This window comes from Lynx rufus, unplaced genomic scaffold (genome assembly GCF_022079265.1).
Source record: "Lynx rufus isolate CCGP_SWC_20201006 ecotype Redwood Valley unplaced genomic scaffold, mLynRuf1.p SCAF_18, whole genome shotgun sequence".
Lineage (NCBI taxonomy): Eukaryota > Metazoa > Chordata > Mammalia > Carnivora > Felidae > Lynx > Lynx rufus.
In genome coordinates this window covers 35,472,281-35,499,488 of record NW_025814832.1, presented here as the reverse complement: position 1 = coordinate 35,499,488, position 27,208 = coordinate 35,472,281, and the positions used below count along the sequence as shown (strand labels likewise).

The window sequence follows — 27,208 nt, the reverse complement described above, 5'->3', positions numbered from 1 at the left end:
TGTGCTGACAAGCTTGCGAAACTCGTCAGTTGCGAGGCTGCCCTTCGGACTCGGGGAAGCACGGCCGCGCGTCCTTTCTGGGAAAGACCTCTGTTCCTCAGCGCGGCCTGCCCGGTCTCCGTGCATCATGGAATATGCCGCTTCACTTCCGTAGCTGGGGAAGAACAAGCAAGCAAATTCATGAATCATGGTTCTGTTTATATTTTGGTTGCTGAGGCTAAATATTTATTGCTTTAAGTAAGAGGTTCTGCCTTAATTAGAGTCATAACTAACCACAAGTGCACTAAAATGTGTTCTCATGACCATAAGACATGCATTTCTCGACAGAAAGCCAAATGTAACCAACACTTTTAAGGTGCCGGTGCTGCTGATCAAAGTTTGAAGGTTTATCTAAACCGACAAATAGCTTTCGAAACAAAAAGTAGCGCAGAGAAGTTCAATTTACTGTAAGTAACAGGTGCGCACGTAGGATCCTGTGGCGTAAAGGTAAAAAGGTGTGGGCAATATAAAACTGAGGCTTAAAAAGCGTAGAAGCCGCATTTAATTTTGAGGCGCGTTGTGTCCACTTCCTGATTTCGCCCCTTGCCCTCCTTGCCCTTGTCCTAGATGGGTGCTCTCCCCATTAAGTCACCAGGAGAGCTTTAGAAGATACTGATGTCCAGGCCCCATCCCGGGCAAATTAAGTCATAATTTCTGGGAAAGGAACCTTGGCCTGGGCATATTTTAAAAGCTCCCCTAGTGATCCTAATATGCATTCAGGGATGAGAGGGGGCCACTGTCCTAGAAGGTTTAATGGGCCAGACGCTGGCTATGTAGTTAGACCTGGGTTCAAATCCTGGATCTGGCATTTGCTGGCTGTGTGACCTTTGGCAAATTACTTACCCTCTCTGAGCTTTGGTTTTCTTCATCTGAAAAATGGGGATAATAGTGCCTGGCTTGCAAGGTTGTCATTAGGATTAAATGAGATAATGCAGGGAAGCAGTTAGCCTTAGGCTTGGGAGTACTTTAACGTGGTGCTTAGGGGGGGCTCAGTAAATAGGAGATATTATTATTACTGTAATTATTGTGTTTAACTCAAATGGGTTTCCATTAGTGGGAGCAGGTATCACTGATGAGAACTAGGGGACCAGGGGCAGCTGTCCTGGGGCTCAGCCTTAGCTCTAACGGTATTAGATGTTTCTCATAATCAGACTCCACAACTCTGGGCACCCACGGGGGATGCTAGTGGGATCTTTTGAACTTTGTTCCCTTAGCGGTGCCAACGAGATACTGGCATTTGGGGCAAGACAATTCTACGCTGAGGGGGATTTAAGGAAAAGAAATGTTTTAATGTTTATTTATTTTTGAGAGAGAAGGAGAGAGCGTGAGTGGGGGAGGGGCAGAGAGAGAGGGAGACACAGAATCGGAAGCAGGCTCCAGGCTCTGAGCCATCAGCCCAGAGCCCGACGCGGGGCTCGAACCCACGAACCGTGAGATCATGACCTGAGCCGAAGTTGGACGCTTACCCGACTGAGCCATCCAGGCGCCCCATTAAGAAAAAAAAAAAAAGTTTTAATTGAAGTATAATGAACGTACGGTGTCCTGTTAGTTTCAGGTGTACAATATAACGATTCCACAAGGCGGGGATGTATGTTTTATAATTGCTTACCCACACTCTGGACTCCTTTAAGATAAATTCCGCTAGAGTAGGAGGTCTGCGGGCCGGGCTGGAATATGCAGTTGTGTCTTTCCCGTAGAGCCAGCAGCCATGGGACAACCAGCACTGGCTGGCCACTCTTGATGACGCAGAAGGGGGGATCGCTTCTCAAGTGGCCACACAGAGGGGCTTCTCTAAGCCAACCTCTTTCTCTTACCCCCTGAATCTTTACGTGGGGACCGTCCACTCGGTTGACAGGCACACTTGTTATGACTGGCTGGATTTCTCCTGCTTCTCCGGCGTTGAACCCCCTGCTGAAATAAGGCAAACGTATTGAAATATTTGTTTCTCTGAAAAACGAATCCGGAAAACCAATAGCCTGAAAAAGAGCGACAGGAGAGGCTGTGGCCAACAAGCAGAACCCCTGGTGGTGAAGACCAATTAGCAAATGTATTAATTAGGAGCTGGTGTATTCTTCTGGAAACGTGCCGGAGGCGGAGACCAAACCCTGGTGCCCGCGGCCGCCGCAGGACAGGTGCTCAGCTCCTGCTTTCTGGTTGACCCGCAGGACTCGGGGCTCATTTCTTAGAACTGGACACTTCACTCTTCCTTAGCATCTGGCCTCAGAGGCTAAGCAAGTCTGTTGGAATTTTGTGCGGCGTGGATATGCGCATAAGCAGGCTCCACAGTTCCACCCACCGATCCCCCAAACTTCCGTGCAAATGCCCCTCCCGGGGGTGGAATTATCTGCAGAGTCCTAGCACGTGCGGTCGGTCGGGGATGCTTCCTCCCTGCTCTTTGGCCTTGAACTGCAGCATGAGTTATGCATTCCAGAGCCACGTGGGAGTGCGTTTCAGGCTTGCTGCAGTTCTGAATTCTCTGTTCCATGTGCGTGAAAAATTGAGAGTGGGCTCTGTCCGTATTTACGGGAGAGGTGGCGCCCGATGCGGAGAATGCATTCGAGACATCTTGGGGCGGGCCAAAGAGCTTCCCCTTCAGCCTGCCGAACCCCACTTGGTTTCGAGAGCCCCACACCCCTAAGCATAAACAGCCCGTAGACGTGAGTTGTTTTGTGTTTGGTTTCTTACTTCAACACTTGGGGGACTCCAAAGCTGGCTATGAGAAAATCCCAAGAATGCGGAGCATTTCCGGTGTGGGGTGCTGGGCCAGGGACATCAAAGGTTCTGTTCGCTGCGGCGCGAGGGCAGAGACTTGGGTCTCGTAGCCCCCTCCCGCCCATCATCACTGCTCTCATATTCACGCCAGCCGAGCATGGGGAGGTTGCATGACCACAGTACGTGTGAGCCGCATACCGCGTTTGCCTTGGAAGGGCTTTCTACACGCTAACTTTGTGGAATCCTTGGCTCAGCTGGGATGAGGGTGGGGTGTGTGTGGGAGTGGTGGGGATGGTCATGGATAATTCAGTGCTCCATGCATTCAGGATGTTTCCATAAAGCATGACCTCATCTCCTCCAGCCCGCCGGTCCTCATGATACTGGTGGTCACTTTTGACTTAGTGGTAACAAAAATCATTCCTTGAATTACCAAAGTGGAAATTCATAGATTGCACGTAGATTGGCCTTACCCCACCCATCCCCCCCAAGAGGCAAGAGGTCAGAGCTATTACTAATGCTGTCTCCACAACAAGGGAACGACTCATTAACTCAAGGAAAAACAAAGCAAAGCAAACCAAAAGACAACAATAAAATCCTGGCCAGATCAGTTGTTGGGCGTTGAGCAGATCACACAGCTGGGGGAGTTTCTGCCTTTCTCTCTTTTCAAATAATTGTATATATTTTTAAATGTTTATTTATTTTGAGAGAGAATGAGCAGGGTAGAGGGGCAGAGGGAGAGAGAGAGAATCCCAAGCAGGCTCCACGCTCGCGTGATTCATGTGGGGCTCAATCCCATGAACTGTGAGATCGCGACCTGAGCCGAGACCAAGAGTCACCCGAGTGCCCCAAATAATTGTGTTTTGAAATCCTAAACAGTCACGTTATGGTCAGCAAGAAGACAAAGTCATTTTTATTCGACCTGTTTGTTAAACACCTGCTATGTCTTCAGTGCATAAGGCTGATAAGGTCTCATGGAGTGGAGATACACCCTCAGAAAGTCCATGAACAAACCAGACAGCCTGAAGTATTACAAGTGTCGTGAAGGGGGCGCCTGGGTGGCTCAGTCGGTTAAGCTTCCGCCCTTGCTCGGGTCATGATCTCACGGTTCATGGGTTTGAGCCCCACATCGGGCTCTCTGCTGTCAGCAGGGAGCCTGCTTTGGAGCCTCTGTCCCCCTCCCTCTGTCTCTTCCCCGCTCATGCACACGTGCGTGCGCTCTCTCTCTCTCTCTCTCAAAAATAAATAAACATTAAAATAAAAGGGTCATGAAGAAAATGAAGCAACGTGGTTCCCCAGAGAATGACAGAAGCAACCATTTACTTATGTTGAATCCGGTGAAATAAAATCAGGGAATGCAAGGTGTTGGCTAGAGGAATAAAAATAGCTGGTTGTAAACGAAGTCATTCCTGGGAGCCTGGGTGGCTCAGTAGGCTGAGCGTCCGACCCTTGGTTTCGGCTCAGGTCACGATCTCGCAGTTCGCGGGATCAAGCCCTGCATCAGGCTCTGTGCCGTCGGCGCGGAGCCTGCTTGGGATTCTCTCTCTCCCTCCCTCGCTGCCCCTCCCCTGCTCGCTGTCTCCCTCAAAATAAACTTGAAACGGTAAATTACAAAACAAAAAAAAGAAGCGATTCCTTTGCTGGAGTGATCAGAAACTCTCAGTGCTTTTTGAACAGTTGGAAAACCAACTACCTGCCTTGTCTCACAGGGGGAAGTGCAGCCAAGCAGACCACGTGGGAAGGTGGGCACCGGGTCCCGGCTCTGGCCTACTGGCCTGGCACCGTTCCCATCAACGTCACCAGCACTGCCTTGTTAAGGTATGAGACCCGAACTACCTTGAAATGTTGGGATTCGGGGCTAGAAAACCACGGACCGAGGCTCCAGCGGCTAGAAACCTCGAGAAGAGAGGCCTCATCGGCCACCTGCCTTGGCCGGGCGTTCCCAGATGCCTCCTACAGCTCTGGTCGTAGCCACACGGATCTCCCCGTAGGCAATCCCACGTGCTGAGTTAGGGCCCACAGTGGCTCTTTGCAAGCCATCCTCTGGGGATGATCTTGGTGACAAGAGGGGACTGGGCGGGCTCTGTGGCCTTTGATGCGGAGTCATGGCGGTGGCTCCTGGCGTCGGTGCTGTACTAGCAGAGAGGTTAGCGGTAGCGTGTCCCTTTTTTTGGCTTGGGCCCGGCAGACGGGAGGGAATAGACCGCGTAAGCCACAATTGTTCCATCCTTGGGGGTAGGGTGACCGCGGGAAGCCAGCATATCGCCAGCAATCACACGGGCCCAAGAAAGGCACCTAGGTGTCCACCTACCCTGCAGGGGAGGGAGAAGGAGGCGGCCCCACTGGGCTGGCGAGGAAAGAATGCACCTTTAGGTGAGGACATTCCTACCCGTGGCAAGGAAGCTTCTGCAGTGAGGTTGCTCCCTCTCTTCGAAGATCTCACCCTCGCTCTTAGCTCCCTGTTGAGGCAGATCCACGAGGCCCCCTCCTGGGCACAGCACGAGGCTGTGGTGGCCCTTCCGAGAGCGATTCCACGCAGCTGGGTAACCAAGACCCGTGATGGGAACGTGTCGCTCCTCCAGATGGGGACTTCCTCTCTGTGGTTCTGTAGTCACTGGCAAGGGGGCGTGGCTGGGCGCTGCTCAGGGGCTCAGAGCTGTTGGTCTGGTCAGAGGCTAATTTACGAACCAGTTCTGTAGCTCAGTGGGCCGTGGCCTCAAGAACACGGCCTCTCAGAGGAAGACAAGCTCCCTGGGCTCCTTCCCGCATCCCCAGACTCGGTGGGGAGCCGGGACAGCCGTGAAGGCCAGGGGAAAGGAGGTGTTAACAGCTCTGACGGCCAGGGTGGGTGGGTAGGCACCGTCCCTGGCAGCCTGCGGGCCCCCACGACCCCACGTCAGCCCTGCCATCAGGGGGTGCAGGCAGGTGTGACAACAGCGAGCGCTGGAGTCTGTGATGTCAGGCCGGCCGGGAAGAGGGCCAGATGGACTGCTTTTTATGGGGCTGACTTGGTGCAGTCAGGCCAAGTGTTCACAGGCTGGGCTGGCTGCGCACGCACAAATAACTCGGCAAGCTCTCAAGTTCCGTCCCTGCACACCGAGCACACGCTCCTCACGTGAGAAGGGCGTTTGCACCTATGGTCAACCACAGCGCCATGATACCACGGCACCGTGGCGTTCGTGGCCTAAGGCCCCGGAGGAGACAACGGACTGAGGGAACCATTTGGTGACCCAAGAAAGTGAGTCTTGGTACCAGACCGCGTTTGCCCGAGAGCTCCTGGAATTCTACCAGGACAGCACTGATCCGTTACATCGGCCCCTTAGGAGGATATTTTTTGGCATTCAAGTAGTCTCAGTTGAAGCAGGAAAGTTCATCTCCATAGAATTCACCCTCTGGCTGTTTCCTCACATAAATCCACCTAAAGCAAACTTGGGTGGAGCGTCCTTACTGTCAGGCCAGGCCACCAGGCGTCTACTGTTGTTTTCCATGACTCCTTCAGGGTCGGCTCTGAGGAGAAGAGCCTTCAGATCCATTTTCAAGAAACCGATGGTACTTCATGTCCTTGGAAACCCCACCAGGCACTCCCTCCTCCCCCAGAGTACTTATCCCCTATTCTAGTTCTTTATTCCTCAGAGGGACGTAGATCTCCTTTCAGACCAGAGGTAAGTCCCCTGAGCCATAGAGCTAAGGCCAGAATACCTTACACCTCAATTCTGGTGGCCCCGAGGAATTATGGGAAGAGAGTGGTCAGGTTGATACAAGTACTCACATGAATGCAGAAAAGTGACAAATGCATGGGGGGGGGGTGGCGAGGGAGGAGGGGTCCACACAAATTCCATTTTCCATTTGGTTCCCTTTTAGAGATAATCACTGTTAATGTTCCAGCGTGCACCCGCGTGACGTAGCGAGGTCAAAGAAAGGTCTCGCACATGTCCTGACCCCGAAGCCCAGTGACACAATTACAGAGTGAGGGAAATTCATTTGTTCCACAAATATTTATTGTTGTGTCCAGCTGTGGGTCAAGCGTTGCCCTAGGGACTGGGGATGGAGTAGCGAGCAAATCAGACAGAAAGTTCCTGATGGTTAGGAGCTAACTTAGGAGGCCGGGGCTTTGGCGACACGTGTCGCCAGGGCCTGGTGGTTTGAACCTCAGCCTCTAATGCAGGTTAGCTCCACATTGGCACTGTTGACGTTCTGGGCAGGATCATTCTCTGTTGTGGGGGCCCGTCCTGTACATTGTAGGATATTGAATGGCATCCCTGGCCTCTACCCACTGAATGCCAGTGGCACCTTCACCCTGACCTGTGGCGACCGAAATGTTTCCAGGTGGGACCAGATGTGCCCTGGGAAGACACACTCATGCTGCTTGACGGCCGTGGCTTTTTGTTTTTTAATTTTTTTTTAACATTTATTTATTTTTGCGAGACAGAGTGCAAGTGGGGGAGGGCCAGAGAGAGGGGGAGACACCGAATCCGAAGCAGGCTCCAGGCTCTGAGGCTGTCAGCGCAGAGCCCGACGCGGGGCTCGAACTCACAGACCGCGAGATGGGGACCTGAGCCGAAGTCGGATGCTTTACCGACTGAGCCAGCCCAGCACCCCTGAGAGCCACAGCTTTGATGTGATGTCTCATAGCCGTATACAGAGACGTGAAGGTTATGCTCTGCATCTCTGAGCTGGGAGGCCACCGTCTCTATTCAGAGCAGAGAACCTCTCCTGCGATTACTGAGGCAACACGAGGTGGCCACATCTCCTTTGGGAAAACAGCTGAAGGTTCCGTTTAGCCTGGAGACCGGAGGGTCCCCGGGAGTGGGGAGGGGCCGGGCGGCTCTCTTCAGATGCCTGAAACGCAGCCGGTTGTGTGGAGGGCTGATGCACCTGCCTCTGTACCGTCTTGAGGCACACGTCTCGGAAGTGGAAGTTACAAGCAGGCCATGTTCACGTCAGTGCCCTGTGGTTCGGTGTCACCGCGAGAGCAAGGTCTAGCCACGCATCTCCTTTCCAAGTCTCCCACTCTTTCCTGCATCTAGCGGTGGGCAGTGGAGGGGGAGAGAGGGAGGGGCCTTGTGTGCACCCACCCCCCACCTCCCGCTCCCAGCTATGCTCTGCTGTGGAACGGATATGCGTGCTTTGTGTCGGGCTCTTCTGATGCTCTGGGACCCCCGTGTCCCCTGAAAACGGTGCTCTTGGGTTCTTATACTGGCCTCTGAGAAGGACCGGAGTCAGGGGTCTGGGGGAAGCTGCAGCCCCTCAACGCTTCGCAGAGGGGCTTAGGCCAGGAAGGGGTGGGTACCGAGTTTTCCTAGGGGTCACAAGAGGGAATTACAACAGGAAGAAACTTACAACTAAGCGCTAAAAAGGCACTGCCCCTCCCCCGCCTTTGCTCTTGATCCGGAGGAAGTTCTGTTCTCCCCTCCCTCTGTGTCCGGGCCCACGCACCCCCAATCCTTTCCTTGGCAACCTCCTTGCCACTTCCCGCTTCCCGCCCTCAGATCACACCGCCTTTTCCCAGCTATAATGTCCCCAGCTTCCAGGAAACACCTCCCTTCCCAGCCCTTCCCTCTGCCCCGGGATGCTCTCCCCCCAGGACAGCCCAGCACAGCGCCTGGGTTCCCATCCGCAGGCGTCCCGAGCCTGGGCTGTTGGGCCCAAGCAAGCTCCCAGCAGCCCTTCTGCTCCAGCCGGGCCCTCCTGCACCCTCCTCCCCATGGCCTGCTCTCCACGCCCGGGTCCCTGGGGTGACACCTTGCATGGGGACACAAATACGCACACTTCCTCTGAACAACCTTCGGTGCCGTGGGCTGGCTGAAGCCATGTTAAGAAAAGAAGAAACTATTTTCACATGGGCAACCGGCAGAGGTGTCCCCTGGCCCACTCTGATGGCAGCCTTTTGTGTCACTTCTCATAACCCCAGTGAAGTGGGGTTTTCCTCCCTCCAGAAGCCAAGGCCGACTGTCTCTTAGGCCAGGGAGGTGGAGGGCCGGGCCCAGGAGATTTTTTTTTTTTTTAATATTTATTTATTTTGAGAGAGAGAGAAAGAGAGCACAAGCTGAGGAGGGGGCAGAGAAAGAGGGAGACAGATGTTCCAAAGCGGGCTCCATGGTGTCAGCACAGAGCCCCACGTGGGGCTTGAACTCACGAACCACGAGATCATGACCTGAGCCAGAGTAAGACCAGCTGAGCCCCCCAGGCTCAACCAGCTCAACCAGCTGAGCCACCCAGGCGCCCCGGGACACGTGAGATTTTTAATTTCTTCTAAAATCAGAAGGAGGGAAGAAAAGAACTTTTCAGTTGAAGACAATGGTTTAATATATATTATTTATGTATGCATCTTTCTGTCAATACAGATGTGAAATATGATTTTTAGTATTTCGTACGGAAGCAGGGGCCCACGAAGGCCCAAGTTCCCATATATCCCACAAAAGTCAGAACGTGGTCCTGCCCAAAACCCCCATCCCAAGTATCACCAGCCACAGAAACTTGAAAATGTAGATTTTTTTTTTTTTTTTTTTTTGGTCTCTTTCTTGAAGGTTTCAAAGACTGTCAGGACCAGTTTCTTAGGTGGGGGTTTGAGGTTTGGAGCAGCTGGAGTCCCTTTGGTGGCCTCCCTAGGACCAATGTTGTCTCTAAGCTCAAGCTGAGTCTGCGGGCCCAGCTCCGGGATGGTATGGGGACTGTGTGTGCCCTCCTCTGGGCCTGACCTCGGGGGCTCGGCTTCCTCCATTACAGAAGGAAAGACTTTGGAACGGCCTGAGCCTGGCAGTAATTCTGCATTGGCCAGTCATCGGAGATGTTGAAGATTTTCTCGTGGGCCAAAGGTTTTCTCTGTGCTCCGGGCGGATGAAGTCCCTCTGAGGATCCTGACGAATGAATTCTGAGACGTTAGGGTTCCCTGAACATGAGACTTGAGTGCTTTATTTCATTAGAATGTGAAGCCTCATGATACAGGGGAGAAAACCGAAGATGGAAAGAGAAAGCATGCCATCCGTTCCAGCCTGACACAGACCCTGTGTTTCCTGCTCGCTGGTGACCCATCTGCGATGCCGGTATCCTATAGGGGTGCAGCTTCGAGAAAGCTCAGACAAACGGCCCCAGCCGCCGCCGCCGCCTTTTCGGACTGCGTTGCTCCGCACTGCCCGGTCTGTAGCAGGATCCTTGGACTCCGGACAGGTTTCTGGACTGTGCCGTACTCTGGCCATGCTTACTCTGCACTCCTTGGCTTTGCCTGTGTGGGATGCCCAGCCCCTGGGACACGTATCTCGAGAGGTAAGCCACTAGCTGTGTGGATCGTGAACACAGAAGGCAAACCAGAAACAATCCGTGCCATCGTCCGGGGAGAGATTCTGTCCGGGATTCTAGGCGGAGCCTCATGGCGAGCCCCTTCTGCAGCCCCTCTTGGGCGGGCAGAGAGGCTTGTTCCCGGACCTCCGGGTGGTGGCAGTGGGGCAGGTGGCCCCTGAGGCCTCCCTCAGAGCGTGCCTGAAGTTTGGTGCCGTGCCCAGCCTCAGGCGAACCAGGGCCTCAATCTGGGGGAGTACTCCTCACCTTGGCCTGCCCGCCTGACTGCATCACATCCCGCTGACTCAGTTGGCCTGGCCCTCGGATAAACAGCTTTGTTGAAAGGACGGTCCATTTGTTTACGCTGGAGAGGTTTTTTCTGATGAAACACAGCAGGCTGGTGGGCGATGTGCCCCATAATAGAGTCAAGTTGCACCGCGTGACTTAAAAACTCACATTAACAAAACCCACCAAAATGGTAACAGTGGCTGCCTTTGGGTGATGGACGATTTCTGCGTTGTTCTCTCTTTTATATTTCTGGGTGTTCTATTTTTTTCCCCCCACCGTAAACATTTATTGCTATTTTGTAATGGGGAAGAAATCACTGAAATAAAGGGGGTGGAACGTTTCACATACCATGGCATTTTAATTAAAAAAAAATTTTTTTTTTTATATTTATTTTTGAGAAAGAGAGAGACAGAATGTGAGCAGGGAAGGGGCAGAGAGAGGGAGAAACAGCCTCAGGCTGTGAGCTGTCAGCACAGAGCGCCTTGAGGGGCTTGAACCTATAAACCGTGAGATCATGACCCGAACCGAAGTCGGACCGTCAACCGACTGAGCCACCTAAGCGCCCCTTGATTTTTTTTAATGTTTAGTTATTTTTGAGAGAGAGAGAGAGAGAGAGAGAGACAGAACGTGAGCATAGGAGGGGCAGAGAGAGCGGGAGACACAGAATCCGACGCAGGCTCCAGGCTCTGAGCTGTCAGCACAGAACCCGACACGGGGCTCGAACCCACAAACCACGAGATCATGACCTGAGCCAGAGTCAGATGCTCAACTGACTGAGCCACCCAGGTCCCCCTTAATTTTTTTTTTTTTTTTAATGTTTAGTTACTTTTGAGAGAGAGAGACAGAGACAGAGTGCAAGCAGGGTAGGGGCAGAGAGAGAGAGAGAGAGAGACGCACAGAATCCAAAGCAGGCTCCAGGCTCTGAGCTGTCAGCACAGAGCCCAACATGGGGCTCGAACCCACGAACCACGAGATCATGACATGAGCCAGAGTCGGACGCTCAACTGACTGAGCCACCCAGGTGCCCCACCATGGCATTTTAAACAAAGACTGAATGTTTGTGACACAGAGACCCAGAGCAGGAATAATGACGTGAACATTCTCTAGCAGATGCCTGTTACACGTGGTTCCCTCTCAGCCAGTGGCTGTGGCCTCGCTGGTGACAGGTAGAGCCTCTTGGTTCTTAGATCCATAGGGTAGCCCTTGTGAATAACGATGACACAAATACCATCATCTTCTACATGTCTCATCTATGTGTTTCATCCACGTGATACCCTGTGAGGTGGGCACTATTATGATCATGCCCATTTTAGAGAATGGAAAATGGAGGCATTGAGAAGACAGGTAGGTATAACTCTGGGATTTGAGACCCGGTAACACTTGGCCACAGAGCCTGGGTGCTAAACCACAGTGCCATTCTGCCTTTTGTAGGAGCAGAAATCCAGGTGGGACCCGAAGGAAGGACCCGCAGGTAGAGGAGGCGGACCATATGGGAGGATGTCGGTGCTCAGTCTGGGCTGGTTTGGGTGGGCCTTGACCACAGCATGGGCCAGGGAGAGAGTCTGGGAGTAGCTGGGGCCAACGCCGTCTTGTTCTTCCTGCAGTGTGCTGGACATCTTCCCCACTGTGGTGGCCCTGGCGGGGGCCAGCCTACCCCAAGACCGGCACTTTGACGGCTTGGATGCCTCTTCCGTGCTTTTTGGCTGGTCGCAGACTGGGCACCGGGTAAGTGGAGGAGGTGTGCGCCCCTCACCGGCTCTACAGGGGCTTGGGCTGCTGCTTCTCATCCGGGGCCACCTTTGTGCGAAGAGAACCGTCCTGGGAACGTGCATGCCAGCGGCCCCTCCCGATCTAGTTTAAGAACCCCCGACGGATTAATCCTTTGAGACAAAGCTCTCTTTCCACCCCTCTCCCCCTCGTCCCCTGTGATCAATCCAGCTTGTCAATCCAGACTTACATTGGACAGTCTGGCTTAGAGTGGGTGTGTATAGAGGTGCTTCTTGCCCGTAACATACGATTTTTTTCCGCAGTGATTTGTCGACACATCGTAGGCCCCTGGCACATTTTTGTTGGACGGGGTGGCTGAGTAGCCAGAGTGACTTGGGTATTGTGGGACTCCCCGACTAGAATGGAACTTCCCGAAGGCAGGGATCTCCCCCAGAATTCTCAGTGCACCTAACTGGGCCAGCACCCAGCCGGCTGTAAGTGTGCATTTGACGAAGAAATGAATGAACATTCCCCCTGGCTCCTGGAAGGCCCGGCCTGTGGCCCTACAGCCCCTGCTCCAGCTTTGGGGTTCTGCTCCCCAGCACCCCAGGGTCCCCTCTTCATGTGCACTGAGGCATTCGTCGGCGGTGACAGCCAGGAAGTGCCGGCCCCGACGGCCTTTCCATGTCATTTCCGTGTGTTTTCCTTTCACCAAAAGGAAGAGGAAGTGGGAGGAGGGAACCCCAAGCACCTCTGTGAGGCCCGGTGAGCACATGGCTTCTGAGTTAGGGACCCACACATCAAAGGGTCTATTTGTGTCTTCACCCGAGGTTCACATGGAAGTGACTCAAACGCGCTGCTCGGATGTGGCCCGGTGGTTTGTGACGCGGCCCCCGCCACGGAGCCCCGAGGGGGCCATCCGTGCTTCCGAGAGCGTTCCTGCAGTTTCTAGGGGTTGTCTGACGCTGCCTGAAATGCCCTCTGAGCAAGTACTGCTTCTCCCGGGACACCCAACCTTCTAGAGCTGCCCAGGCTTCCAGGCTGAGCCCCACCGCTGGAGAGCTGCAAAGGGCAGGAAGATGGTTTCCGCCTCCGGACTGGACGTTCGCAGTGTGTGACCCCGGGGGGTTATCGAAGACGTCAGTGGAGAGGTGCTCCTGAGTGTTTATCACCACGGCTACTAATAGAATCATTGGGGTCACCAGGAAGTGCTTCAAGGACTCCGGGCTCCTTGACGCGGCCGCTCCTGCCTGTGGAAGCCAGAACCTTCGCGCTCACTTCCGCTCTCAGAGGGGAGAGCGGTCCCTCTCTCTAGTTGCAGCTCTTTCTTCTGCAGAGTCATGCTCAGGGCCTAACAGTTACTGGCCTAGTGTCCGACAGGGTTGGGCCCGGCAAGGGGAGTAGAGGCAGGCCCCAGCACTGGTTGGGGTTTTCGTGGGGACAGATGATGTGTGGTAAGGCGGCTGCAGTGGGGGCTGGCTTGCTCCCTGACCACGCCGCAGGGCCCAGAAGGAAACAGCCACCACTTACTGCTTGCAGGAAGCTGCTGATAGCATCTTCAAGAGCAAAGGCCCTGGGGTGCTGGCACCTGCAGGCTATACCCAGCCTCCCAGAGCTCTGGATTCCCTGCAGAGCCGTGAAGATGCTGCAGATAAGATTGTTTGGAGTTTGAGGGCAACCCAGGTAATTGTTGGCCCTGAATTGTCGGTCTTTTCTGCTCACTTGCTGAAAAGACTAGAGTAAAGCGTCCAGAATTTGCTGCACAGAGGGGAGGTCGGAGGCCGGGAGGTAGCGTGAGTGATGATAGAGACATACACTCACGTACATATGTGTATACGCACACATACAGGTCCCCGCGTGTGATTTTTTTTTAAACTTTTATTATTTTCTATTAAAACAATTTTTTCTTAACGTTTATTTATCATTGAGAGAGAGAAAGAGAGAGATAGCACAAGTCAGGGAGGGGCAGAGAGAGAGGGAGAGACAGAATCCAAAGCAGGCTCCAGGCTCCGAGCTGTCAGCACAGAGCCCGACGCGGGGCTCGAACCCACGACCCGTGAGATCATGACCTGAGCCGGAGTCAGAGGCTTAACTGACGGAGCCACCCAGGCGCCACCGCGTGTAATTTTTACTAAACACAATTTGGTTGTGTTCACACTCACGTGTGTTCTGGGCGTGCAAGGATTCTAACATGGCTGAGTTTAGAAAACCATTCCAGTTTCAAGAAGCTCAGAGTGACTTCTCAGATGCTCATCTCAAAACAATATGCAAATACAGCTCAGCCATTCGGTCCTTCCCTATTTTGCAAATGAAGTAACCGCCCGGGTAAAGAGCTGAAGCCACCTAAGGCTAAGGCGTAGCTCCTTGGCACCACCCCCCCCCCAGGCCCCTTGCGGACAGGTTTAAGGGCAAGTAATGGGTCTGCAGTTTTCCTACTGTGCGGTCTTTTCACTACCCGCTTCGAGGACGGGTGGGACGTGGGGTGGTGTTGAAAATGTGCCACAGAGGCGGCCAGGCTGCCCGCCCTTGCATCCTGCTGAGCCTTCTGCTTCTCATCTTGATGGGCCCGGGTCTGGGCACGAGGGCAACCGCAAGGCGGGGGAGGGCGCCTCAGAGATCCTGCTTCGTGCTTGCTTGACTCCCTGGTGGAAGCTGGAGTTCGTCACGTTACCACCGGTCAAGTCGTACCTCCGCCCCGGGTTGCCAACCGCCGAGGCCAAAAATTGCCCACAAAGAGGAAGGCGTCTTTAATGGCTCTTCACCTGCCAGTCCAGACTGGTCTGGGGCTGCTGTGGGTCAGAAAATGCGTGGCACCTCCCTGGAGGCCATACACCGGGGAGACCTGAGCAGGGGCTGGTCTCTGGAGCTCCGGTCCGATCACTTCTCTTAGGGAGGCCCCTAGTGGTGAAAGACGCCATCCCCATCCGGAGTGGCTGCCCCCTTTTGGAGCCGGCTTTGCAGCCCCACCTGATGGGATTGGGGAGCCCTCCTTTTGTGTGTGTGTGTGGTGGGGGGGGGGGGCGTTACCACATAAGCACCAGCCTCTGGGGCCTAAGGGAGCCGCTCACCTGCTTCAAACAACAAAACAGAATGAAACAAAGCAAACAGGTAAGAAAGGCAACCAAGAGGGTGCAACATGTCTGCAGAAGATAAAAGTTATCTTTGAAGTGGGGACCCACCCTGGAGAGGACCTGTCTTAGGCTGTGATTCATGTATCAGTTTGCCAACCCTCTTCCTATGTGGGTGTAAACAACGCCGTGGCCAGTCTGCACAACAAAACCCACGCCCTCCTGTTTCTGAGAGGGAGCCATCCGGAAGTTTTGCTTCCTCTTCCTCTTGGATTTTGGAAGTTGCCTCTGGTAACGCTGCACAAATATCCTGGACGTAGCAGCCCACCCTTCTGGAGTGTCTGTCACCGAGACCCAAATACTGTCAACGATTTGAACCAGCGGACCGCGACTCCCATCTTCTGGAGGTCTGAGGACCTCCTTGATGGGCGGACAGTAGGTTTTCCAAGTCCCCCCACTTTCCGCCTCCACCAGAAGGAAACCCAGTGGCCTCCTGCAGTGAGAGGCTTGGCTTCCTGCTGGGCGGGCAGAGGAGTGAGTTTTGAGTTACGACTTCTTTTCCTGTTTGGAAGGAGCCTGCTGTCATCATGCTGGCTGGGGACCTTGCAGGGACTGTCACGAGAGCCCAGCACGGAAGCTGCAGGTGCGGGAGGGACCCCGCCCCCGGTGGCATCCTCTGAGAGCCCGGAAAAACTTGGGGGGACAGCTGTTTACTGCTCCAACAGATGTTTCTCGCTCTTTTTTTTTAATAGCCCCATGGAAACTTTGAATCACATAAGCGTCTTTGCAGTGATATATATTGGTCATGATTCATACCAGGGCGGTCTCACGCATCCAGCATCAACCCACCAACCCACCAAGGACACTGGTTGTTTATTTTCTACCGAATCCTGCCCTTGGCACGCCTGAATTCGGTGTTTCCATTCTGTAGGGCGATCCTTTCATCGATGGCCCGATGACGGGGAATTTCCTCAGTCCGAGGAGGGCAGGATTGAGTCATGGAGTGAGGACATCTGTGTTCGGAGGTTAGGCTGTGCCCAGTTCTGCAGAAATCACGCCGAGCTGTCCTCTCAAGGACATGCCATCCTTGCTTGAGGGAGAGTTAGAACATTAACTGGATGCCAAGAAGCCGTGTTTCCAAGGAGCACCCGCGTCAGAATCCCTGGAACTGTCTGTAAGCCGTGCAGATTCCCAGGCCCCGTCTTGAACCTGAAGGAAGGGTGGGACACGGCCACCTGCGGCCCCGCCCTCAGGATGGTCCTGCGCCTGGTTTAGAGAACACGTACTGTGCTGCCTTGAAATTGTTCGATTTCGAACGCGGTTTCTCTCTTTCATTTTGCACCGGACCCTGCGAATTCTGCAGCTGGTACCGGGGGGCCTAGGAGTCTGACCAGAGTTGCAGCCCATTCTGATTAATTAACTTGCCAAGGAGCTATTTCCTGCCCTCCTCCCCACCCCCCCCCCCCCAAGCATTGGCCGGCGTGGACTACAGGCCTGTGTGTGTCAGTGTTTGGGGCCGTGGTGGGTGGGATGGACCAGCCACCGTGACAGAGAAAGGAATGCCTTCCAGGAAGCATGGGGGGCATGGCTGGCGGGTTAGGAAGCTCTCTCTGCTGCTCTCTCTCAGGTGCTGTTTCACCCCAACAGTGGGGCGGCTGGAGAGTACGGAGCCCTTCAGACCGTCCGCCTGGAACAACACAAGGCCTTCTACGTCACCGGTGAGTCAGGGGCACCCACCTGGATCCACCCTCTGGCCTCCAGGAATGAGTGTGGGCTGCCCTCCCTCAGGGAGCCCTCAGCACCCCCCTCCCCCCTCCCCCCACCACCCCAGGGCAGGCCCTCTGCACCCACAAATACGAAAACAAGGTCTTTGTACTCTGCGCCCGAATTTCTAGCAAGCTCAGAGCTAGTCCGCACACTCACAAGAAGGACTCTCACTCCACTGTTAGGCTTTAAATGCCAGTTTGGCGGAATGTTAAGTGGAAGCTTGGAGATATCTTAAGGTGTAATTTACTAGACAATAGACTGTTTCAGAGAATAGACTCTAGAGGTCTAGTTAGCAAACCGACAGAAGTCTCTCTGCTGCTTGATTCGCTCGGTGACGGTCTTAAATGTATATTTTAGAAATGTGATGCTGGGTCAGGATGGTTCTCAAAATCTTCCCAGGGGCTTCTGGCTGCGAACAGAATTCAGGCTCCTTCCATACCGGGTCGCTCGACTTTTCTGGTGTCGGTTCTCCAAGAGCAACCACCTTCTTCCTTGGCCTTCTATCAAGATCTCTGTCAGCGTTTAGGGCCTCACATCAAATCCTAGTACCTCGGTCATAAAACTCCCTCTCATCTTCTCAGCTGGGTACGATCTGGAGAAACTCTGGTGATGATCACGTTCTGCCCTATATGCCAGCCATTGGTGTACATGTTTTATTTTCCCTACTAGTTTTTTTATTTTTTTTTATTTATTTTTTTTAACGTTTATTCAGTTTTGAGAGACAGAGACAGAGCACGAGTGGGGCAGGGGCAGAGAGAGAGGGAGACACAGAATCCGAAGCAGGCTCCGGGCTCCGAGCTGTCAGCGCAGAGCCCGACTCCGGGCTCGAACTCAAGAACCGGGAGATCATAACCGGAGCCCAAGTCGGCCACTTAACTGACTGAGCCACCCAGGCGCCCCTCCCTTACTAGTTTTGAGCTCTCTGAACCCAGAGCTTTGTAAGATCTTTTATTTTTGTTGTCTTTAAGTGCTGAGCACAGTTTCTCGTGTCCCACAGGAACCCTAAAATGTTTCTCCGAGTGAATGAAAAACGAACAAACAAAAACATAAACAAAACAAAACCAGACCCGGGACCTGGTGTGGATTTCAATTTGATTCAGTTATTTAATGTGAGAGTGTTCCAAAGCATTATATAATAAAGAACAGAAATTATTTTCCCCGAGTATAAATACGTGATCCTGAAGAAAATGTGCCATAAAAACACAAGTTCTTTGAGTTCAGAACTTGAGGGATATTAAAAATGCCACAAAGACTCTTTTGATTCTCCAAAACCTAAAATGCAAACCAGTCAGATATTTGTTATGCTTTCGGATGGAAAATTTCTAGATTACAGTCCTTACATTACACTATCTCAGAGGTATGGCTTCTCCAGGCTGAGTTAATTTCAGAAGTCAAGACCTTGCCAAAAAAGCCCTTGGGACCACAGTGCTGGAATCCTAAATGTTACTATGAAGTAATCGGACCGTTTAAAACCATCACAATCAGACAAGAATTAGGATGCCCAGGGGAGGCCTCTTCTGAGGAGTCACCAAAGTCCCGGCAGAGTTAGCACGAGGATGAGGACGACAGACATCTCAACAGCTGGGGGCCGCGGGTGGAGAGTGTGACATGTTCTGATCCCTCCCTTCCCTTCCTCTTTGGAAAGTCTGCATCCTGGTTACTTAAAGCTGCTTTTGGATAAACGAGCTGTATTGACCTCTATCTACTACATTAGATTAGAGAAAGATTTGGAGGAGGTTTCTTCACAGATTTTGAGGCGTCCCCCCCCTTCTGGCTCCCTCCTTCCCGGATTTCACCCATCGATTTTCTTCCGTTGTGAGAGTCCTGAGCTCTGATACCTTGATATTCCCCCGATGCCCCAAGCCAAAGAGAGGATAGTCTTCTTGGGCCCGAGCTGCACAGACTGGGCGGTGTCCCCAGGGGAATGAAACTCTTGAACACAGACCCAACCCATGGTGACCTCTGCCTTTCAATGATCAAATTATTTTGTTTCTGCCTGCCTCCGTGATTTTCTGGTGCCTTCAATTGTTGGGGTTTTTTCCCCCTAAATTTGTTGCCTAAAATTTGTAATTGTTACCCACGTGGGGTCCTATGCAAGCTATTTCATTATTCTGTGAAGTGGAAATCTTTAATTTTTATAAGGAGTCCATCCAAACCCTTGCTCGACTGACTGCAAACCTCATGTCCCGTGCCCTTGACTGGCAATGAAGAAAAGCCAAATTCGGGGCGCCTGGGTGGCGCAGTCGGTTAGGCGTCCGACTTCAGCCAGGTCACGATCTCGCGGTCCGTGGGTTCGAGCCCCGCGTCGGGCTCCGGGCTGATGGCTCAGAGCCTGGAGCCTGTTTCCGATTCTGTGTCTCCCTCTCTCTCTGCCCCTCCCCCGTTCATGCTCTGTCTCTCTCTGTCCCCCCCAAAAAATAAATAAACGTTGAAAAAAGAAAAGCCAAATTCTAGGCAAAGACAGTGATTCTCAACTTTCCGCTGACCGACCCAGATGTCAACCACGAGAGGAAAACCATTAATGAAGGGCTGTGCGACTTGCCCATTCTTCTCTCCCTGTAAGAGGAGCCCCTGGAGAAATTTCTCTCACACCTCAGTGAGAAGGAGCAATTGATAAGTTTCCACCTTCTGGTTTGGCTGCTAAGAAGCTCGGGGGCAAAGTAGGTGTTCAGGAATTCCTATATTTCTTAATAAAGATATTTTTAACTATTTATTTTTGTGTATGAGAGAGAGAGAGTATGAGCAGGGGAGGGGCCAAGAGACGGGGTGACACAGAATGTGAAGCCGGTTCCAGGCTCTGAGCTGTCAGCACAGAGCCCGACGCCGGGCTCGAACTCACGAACTGCGAGATCATGACCTGAGCGAAGTCAGACGCTTAACCGACTGACCAACCCCGGCACCCCGGGAGTTCCTGTATTTCTGATGGCCGTCCTTTGCCTTGACTCCTTTTGTTGACTCAGTTGCATTACATTGATTTCTATCAGATGCCTGAACTACTTTTTGTATGGAAAAGGAAAAGAACCTGAGTCGTCACAGCTAAGGATGCCGCTCTCCATTTTTGTTCCGGCTCTCCTGAGGCTGCTTCAACAGCCAGATTCTGATTTCAACAAGAATCTCAACTACAACCCAAAGTGAAATTACTCACCTTGCCTTCCCGCCCAGTCCACCAAACTGAGTATCTCTGGTATTCCAGAAATGAATTTTTGAGGAAAAAAAAAAAAGAAAAAAAGAAAAAATCGAATTTACTCGCCAAGGGTGGAGACGGGAGATACTCGATTGGCTGCTGTGCGGGCCCTGAAGGCAAGTCCGGGAGAAGTTCCAGATCATTCTGGAAGGCAGGAGCATCCCTGGGATGAGCAGCCGGAACCCCAAGGCGCTTTCTTTGACGGGGAGAACAGTCATTCGAACATACGAGTCCTGCTCTGTTTGCCTCGATTTATAATCCATCACCTTCTCCTCTTTCCGGCACGGGGCCAAAGCTGGGTTTGATGGGGTGTTTGCTGTCACCCTCTCTCTAGGCGGAGCCAAAGCCTGTGACGGGAAGGTCGGGCCCCCGCGGCTTCACGAGCCTCCCCTCATTTTTAACCTGGAAGAGGATGTTGCGGAAGCCGAGCCTCTAGAAGAAGGCAGTGCTGAGTACGAGCGCGTCTTGCCCGAGGTCAGACAGGTCCTGGCGGACGTGCTTCTGGACATTGCTGGTGACAAGACGTCCAGGGCGGATTACACTCGGGATCCTTCGGTGACCCCCTGCTGTGATCCCCACCGAAAGGCCTGCCGCTGTCACACCACCTGACCCATTTCCCCCCCACTGTCCTCCCTGCATGCCGCCTTGGGAGGGGGGCGGGGACGGCTGTGCCGAGCCGAGCCGAGCCGTAGGGAAGTAGGGAAAGGCACACAGGCTTTGGAGTCAGGCCGGGTTCAGGCCCCAGCTTCGGAACGTGGGCCGTCACTGAACCCACAGCTTTCGAGCTCATTCTGAGGACCAAGGAGGCACTATATGCAAACGACTGCCACATCACGTGACGCGGAACAGGCACTGGATGCATTTTGGTTTCCTTTCCTTCCTATGCACCCAGTTTTGCTGGTCGTTTTAGCATAGATTCATGCCAGCTGGGATCTAGGGCAGCACTTTTCCATCTTTAATACGCATACGTGTCACCTGGGATCCCTCGAGAGTGCAGATTCTGACTCAGTAGTTGCCCGAGACGCTCCATTTCCGGGCAGCTCCTGGGGGAAATGCCCTGAGTAGCACAGGTGCAGACTAGACAAAGCTAGACGTTTCCGGGTCTCAGAGCAGGCGAGCCCACGGATACATCCGTGGCACTCCCTGTCTCCTCTCGCTCCCCCTTAAAGATCAAATGATGATATTTTAAAGATTGTAAGCATTCCTTCTGCCTCCTAAAACCAGGAAGAAATGAACGTCTAAAACCTCAAAAACACATTGCCATGACTTTATTGTAAGTGTCCTAAATGGGACTCCAAGGTAATAAATGATTCATTCCAATCACTGCAAAAATACTTTGCCTGGCTAAAAGCAGTCTCTCTATATGTCATATACAAGAAATACAATTCAAAGAGGTTTTCCTATACGTACATTTTTACATGGCATACATTTCAAAAGGATGCCCTTGTTCATATAAAGTTCCGGCTATAGACCAACGTGGTTAGTGAGCATCGACGCGATGGCTGTAACATATTTCATATAGTCTCTCCCATGCCTGCTGGCAACCGGGGCGGAGGAGGGTTTGGTGAGCAGTGGACCGCGTCCCGTGGCTTAAGCAGGCGGCACCTGGGATTCCTGCCCCCCTTTCTGCGCACACAATTGTACTCCATTCTTCCACCTTCCTTGTTTTCTCCACAACCACCTGACAGGGGGTGTCCTGCTTTCTGAGGTGCGCTTCTCATCATGACTGCTTCGTTTTGCCCTTCTGACTTCCACGGCACAAGATTATCTACCAAAATCAAAACAGAACGGCCTTAACTCTTTCCGGGAAGGGACTGGTAGGCAGGCTGGGTTATCAACAGGTCTGTGCCCACGCGGGGTCAGCAGGGGGGAGGCTGGGCGCTGCGGATCCACGGACTGACCCTCACTCACGGCCACAGAAAATCCACCCATCTTACTTCGGTATAGACGAGTATGGCACGGTTTCAAAAAAAACTGACTACGTCTAAAATACGTGTGTGTATGTTTATGTGGGTATTGCATGTTTTTTTAAAAGGCTCATCTTACTTGTAAACACAGACTGTTAAGTCACTACTAAAGTCGGTAAATACCCTTGGTCCCAATTTGCTTACTCTTGCTCACAAGAGCAGACTAGTGTCGGAAAATATGCAGACTTGTAAAGGTTGGTGTATTGCTGAGACAAAAGCTGCTTATCTTCCTGAATACAGCGTCTTTCTAAGGGACCACAAACGATCAATTCTCTTTCCTTTCATTGTTTATGGAGCAAAGTTAAGTCCCAAGGAGATAAGAGCGATCATATCCAGGGAAGTGCGAGTATACTTAGAAAACAAAAAAGACCCACTCGAGATGACCTGTGTTCCGAAGGCAAAGGCCCGGGGAGGGCCGCACGAGATTATCTGGGCAAGCCCATGTTCTTAGTTAACTGAAAGAGAAGTGATTTTAACCAAACGGAGACACCAAGATCCTTTCACAATCCTGGAAGTTTTTAAGGGACGTGGGTAGAGATGTGAATTCTGGACAAGATACAGAATAAAGGCAGAGAGGGGAGTCGCCCAGGATCTCCTCTCCAGTTGGACATCGTTGCCAATGAGGGCGTGAGGTGGTCCGTGTCAAGAGGACATCCCAGTGGCACTCACGCCCCTGGTCCCCGTGCGGTGCGGTGAGGTGGAGAAGGCCGTCTGCTACGATGTCAGGAGCTCGCGGAAGCATGGCCCTCTCCTCCCCGTCTGCCTCTAGGCTGGAGGGCAGGCCTGGGGTCTGATGGGCTTCTTGACCCCCACCACCAGCTCTAGGGTCTAACAGGGGCCTCATTCAGTGATCAGTGGTCTCGCTGGCAGGAAGCCTTCCTCGAGTATAAATAAAAATCCCGGATGCAATTTAAACCAGGTTTCACTCATCTGATCCTTAAGAGGGAGACGGGACAGCCGGCTCATAGCCAGCTTCCTGGCAGTGTTTAGGTGAACAGGCCTCTTGATAGGTTCTAGCACTCGTTTTTAAGCATCTCTCTCTCTTTTTTTTTTTTTTTAAAGCTCGAGGCAAATGCTCTGCACAGTGTACCTATTATCTTATGCAGGCTTTCTTTGGCAGGGGCCCATCTCTCCATGCCAAGATCTGCAGTACCCCAGTTCGGTAAGTACAGAGCTTGTAGGGTTCACTTTGATTACTAAGTAATAATCTTTTCTAGCAGTCACAGACTTTCACCAAAACCACTGAAATGGAACCTAATGAGGGAATGCTCCAAACCTGGACACGTGGGACACATCTATCCCTACGGCATCTGATCTATTCTGGTTCCTAGAAGATACAGCTGCAGGGAAATGACCACCAGCTTTGGCGGGGGGGGGGGGGGGGGGGGCGCAGAAGAACTCCCTTTATGGCTAGTTCGGGCATGAGAACCCAAAGGCAAACCACTGGTTTATCAGGAGGCAGCAAGCCAACAGTTGTTTTTATCCTTAGAATTGGTATTTTTAAGAACCACCGCTCTCCACGCTTCACATATAAACTACTTGTTGGCACTGTGTTTGGCAATCTGCCGATTCAAAGCCCGGAACGTAGACTTCAAGCTGCAATCTGTAAAGCCTTTATGGGAAAGCACAAAGCCAGCCCTCTAATGATGCAAAGAGGGACCCAAAACAGTCTTTTTTTTTTTTTTTTTTTTTTAAGCTGACTGGGCTTATCAGATTGTCCCAAGGTTTATATAAGAAAGAAGCTAGACTTGCACCCCATCCTTTTGCAGATGGAACTTCCACGGACACGAAAGGATCAGGAGCAAACATTCGATACTAAGACCTAACGGGCTCTGAGGCAAAGCCCAAGTGGCTGCTGCTCTCTGGCCCCAGCGGGGGTCACTCAGTTGACTCTCTTAAGTCCTGGCCCGCGCACCGCTCCCATCTCTAAAGGAGTTCAGGTTCGCCCTCTGTGCCATTCGCTAACCGCAGCTCACGAGCGCGCTCCGTGCGTTGCTCTCAGTGGAAGCTTGAGGCCTCAGAAGCTAAGACCCTGGCGGCCACCCAGGGAGAGAATCCTCTCGCTCCGGACAGGGATGCTAGAAAAAGCCAAGCTCTGCACCCAGCCAGCCCTGAGGGCTCTCGCTGCCGGAACAGCTGAAGCAGGGTGCAGGGAAACGCAGGGGAGCTCTCCCCCGGGGGCTCCCACCCTCCGCACGGCTGCTGGCAGCCTGGGGTCCGCCTCACCAGAGCCGGAGGAGGGTGAGGGTCCGGCTGGCTTGCAGAGAGCAGCGGCCCAGCCCCGCTAGAGCATCGTCGTTAGCAAAAAGGTGGCAGGATTCCACAAGAACATCCTTAGGAGCCTCAGGAAAACAGGAGTTGACGCAGGCGTGAATTCCTGCCTTGCGAGCAGCAGAGATAGTGCTAACGAAGCCAAGTTAAGGGTTCCAGGCCTCCGGACGTAGTGAGGCCGCCGAGACCCCCCCCCCCCCATTAGTATCCGGTGTTATTCTAATGCTGCCGTGTTCAGCCCGACACCTGGTGGCCAGTCTACAGGGTCTGAAGCACACGGCACGGCACGCCGCCTGTGGCTTTCTGAACGGGAGGGAGGAGGTTAGCTGTTACAGGACTAGACCACCGGGAAAGTGACCTCGCCTCGTGCGCGAGGGGAAGGTTTCCCTCCCAGCACACGGACTGGGCCGCTCTTTTAGGGATTCCTACTGCTCACAGGGGGAAATTCATTCTCGTCGTCAAGGCATACTGGTCCCGTCGCAAACTCATGTTCAGGAATAACCTCTCCTCGGAGGGCCCCGCCGTCCTCAGAATAACCTGGAAAGCAAGAGTGAGACATGAGGGAAGCCCCCCGGCCTGTTGTGATGCTCTGACCCCGGGACAGGACCTCCAGGGAAACCATGGAGGCCACCTTTGCCTTTCGAATGGAGAGACTGCTTCCGGTGAGTCAGAATCCCCACCACTTAGGGTCTCGAAGCCCCCGGATGGGCTGACCTCTCCCACCCTTCCACCCCGGGCCCCTCCAACTTTCCACCTGTTTGCAATTCTCAAAGAGGCGAAGCCTCGACTCTACGTGTGAGGGAGACAGCCATTTTGGGCCGTGCCTGCCAGGTTTAGGGACCTGGGTTTAAAGGCTATTCTCAGGGCCGCACCTGGGGGGAAAGAAGTGGTTCGGGAAGAGTGCTCTGTTCACAGGCGACCATGAAGACCGAAGAGCTGCCGTCAGAAACGGGCCCCCACGACGCCCCCAGCCAGGCCCCCACGGCCACTCACCTGGCACGGTAGAGGCAGAAGACGTGCTTGGTCTGGCCACGGTCGCTGCATAAGACTGAGGTAATGGAGGTCTGAGGTCATTTTCTTTGTTTTCTTCCGTTGTTCCTGAGCTAAGCAAGCTAATGGCAGCAATTAAGGGGAGGGGGAGAAAAGAAAAAAGAGCTCATCACATGTGCAGGAAACTTCCAGAAGGAAAAGTACTAGGAAGCTCAGGCTTGCCCCCTTGAGTTTAAAGTATGGACCTATTAGGGGCGCCGGGGGGAGGGGGGGGCTCAGTCGGGTAGGCGTCTGACTCTTGGTTTCGCACGATCTCACGGCTCGTGGGTCTGAGCCCCACATCGGGCTCTGTGCTGACAGCGTGGAGCCTGCTTGGGCTTCTCTGTCCCTTTCTCTCTGCTCCTCCCCGGCTCGTGTACTCACCCTCTCTCTCTCACATAAACTTAAAAAAAAGAAAAAGGACTGATGAGTACACTGCTGGGTCACATGACCTAAACAGCGACCTCGGACTGCTGGGTCAATCACGCAACTTCACAACGACCCCTTTCTCTTATACTGACTGAAGATTGGCCCTTTGCTCTTTCTGGCACACTCTGGCCAGGACGCTAAGACTCGCTCACAAAGGGGGGCTCCGCGGGCCAAGGGGAGGGGGCGGTGGCAGCTCGTGGGGTCCTGTCACAGCAGGAAGAGGTCGCCTTGTCAAGAGGTCACAGATGTCAGGAGAGCTTTTCAATTCCCTTTGGCCCACATTTTGGAGCTCCCAGTATGCACGAGGGAACGTATGAGGAGGAAAGGGCCGTATGAAGTCATTCTGCTTCTTCAAGTGCACATTATGCATCTCAGCAGCTCTTCCAGAAGCCCACAGCGTGGCGGGGGTGCCTGACGTAGAGCCCAGCGAGGAGCGCGTGCCCACAGAAGTGGGCCACCGAGAACACCAGCCAGGACGACAGACAAGCAGGGCACCGAAGCTTGTCGTTCTTGGCCACGTGACGGCTTTACACAACCAGCTCTTTTTATTTTTTTTTAATTTTTTTTTTTTCAACATTTATTTATTTTTGGGACAGAGAGAGACAGAGCATGAACGGGGGAGGGGCAGAGAGAGAGGGAGACACAGAATCGGAAACAGGCTCCAGGCTCCGAGCCGTCAGCCCAGAGCCCGACGCGGGGCTCGAACTCCCGGACCGCGAGATCGTGACCTGGCTGAAATCGGACGCTTAACCGACTGCGCCACCCAGGCGCCCCTACACAACCAGCTCTTAAAGAGGCTTTCTGAAAACTAGTCTCTTCACCTGTGGGTCTTGATTAAGACACATTCTCCTCCGTCCTGAGGGTCCAAATTGTAGATGTAAAGGTGTCCGTCGGAAGACGCGACCAGGAGTCTTGGCAGTTTCTGGATCCTAAGAGCCAAGTAAAATACGTGCTGTGACCTCAACAGAGGCAGGTAACCGGGGTGGCTTCAGATGACACAGCCTCCCCCACCGCATGGCCCCAGGCTCCTCCTGCCTTCAGGAACCCTTTACCCGGCCCACTGGCCCCAGATGCTGGGTTTCTGGCTATTTCTTGGCATTATGACCTAGTGATCCACCTCGAGGGTTATTTCTCATCTTGGAAGACAACCGTGTGGACGAGACAAACGACGTGTGCGTCTGCTATTACTCTGGAAAGGTGCCACCGAGGAAATCAGCGGACCTGAGTGGGACATGGCCTCTGGCTTATGCGTGTTTCTGCCTTTAACCGTGACGGAAAGGACAAAGGACAAAATCGGCTGGCTCGTTTTATGAACTTTTAAAAAACGTTCGCCTTCCTTAACAAACTCCTTCAAACCCCTTGGATAAAACATCTGTCGACCCCACAGGCGTCGGAACCTATGGAGCCGGAGTCTTTTTACAGTTACTTAGAAGAGCGGGAACTGTTTTCGAGACAGCGTCGGCAGAACCACAAGG

The 27,208-nt window shown here is 53.0% G+C and overlaps 2 protein-coding genes across 3 annotated transcripts in view; one reads left to right on the top strand and one right to left on the bottom strand.

Annotated features, from left to right (window-relative positions):
* Positions 1-21,194, top strand: part of ARSG (arylsulfatase G) — a 69,731-nt gene extending 48,537 nt beyond the window's left edge. The window contains exons 8-11 of one of the 2 annotated variants that reach the window (XM_047081524.1): positions 4,458-4,566; positions 11,916-12,036; positions 16,714-16,804; positions 20,372-21,194. In XM_047081524.1, coding sequence (XP_046937480.1) covers positions 4,458-4,566; positions 11,916-12,036; positions 16,714-16,804; positions 20,372-20,646 — 596 coding nt within the window. In that variant the 3' untranslated portion in view covers positions 20,647-21,194. Of the gene's footprint in view, positions 1-4,457; positions 4,567-11,915; positions 12,037-16,713; positions 16,805-19,837 lie in introns of both variants that reach the window. The other variant, XM_047081525.1, reaches the window with a different exon arrangement.
* A 96-nt stretch (positions 21,195-21,290) lies between these two features.
* WIPI1 (WD repeat domain, phosphoinositide interacting 1) overlaps positions 21,291-27,208 on the bottom strand; it is a 32,070-nt gene continuing 26,152 nt past the window's right edge. Inside the window, exons 10-13 of the mRNA XM_047081526.1 lie at positions 26,555-26,662; positions 25,269-25,387; positions 24,712-24,812; positions 21,291-21,805 (exon numbers count right to left, since the gene is read on the bottom strand). Coding sequence (XP_046937482.1) covers positions 21,758-21,805; positions 24,712-24,812; positions 25,269-25,387; positions 26,555-26,662 — 376 coding nt within the window. The 3' untranslated portion in view covers positions 21,291-21,757. The remainder of the gene's footprint in view (positions 21,806-24,711; positions 24,813-25,268; positions 25,388-26,554; positions 26,663-27,208) is intronic.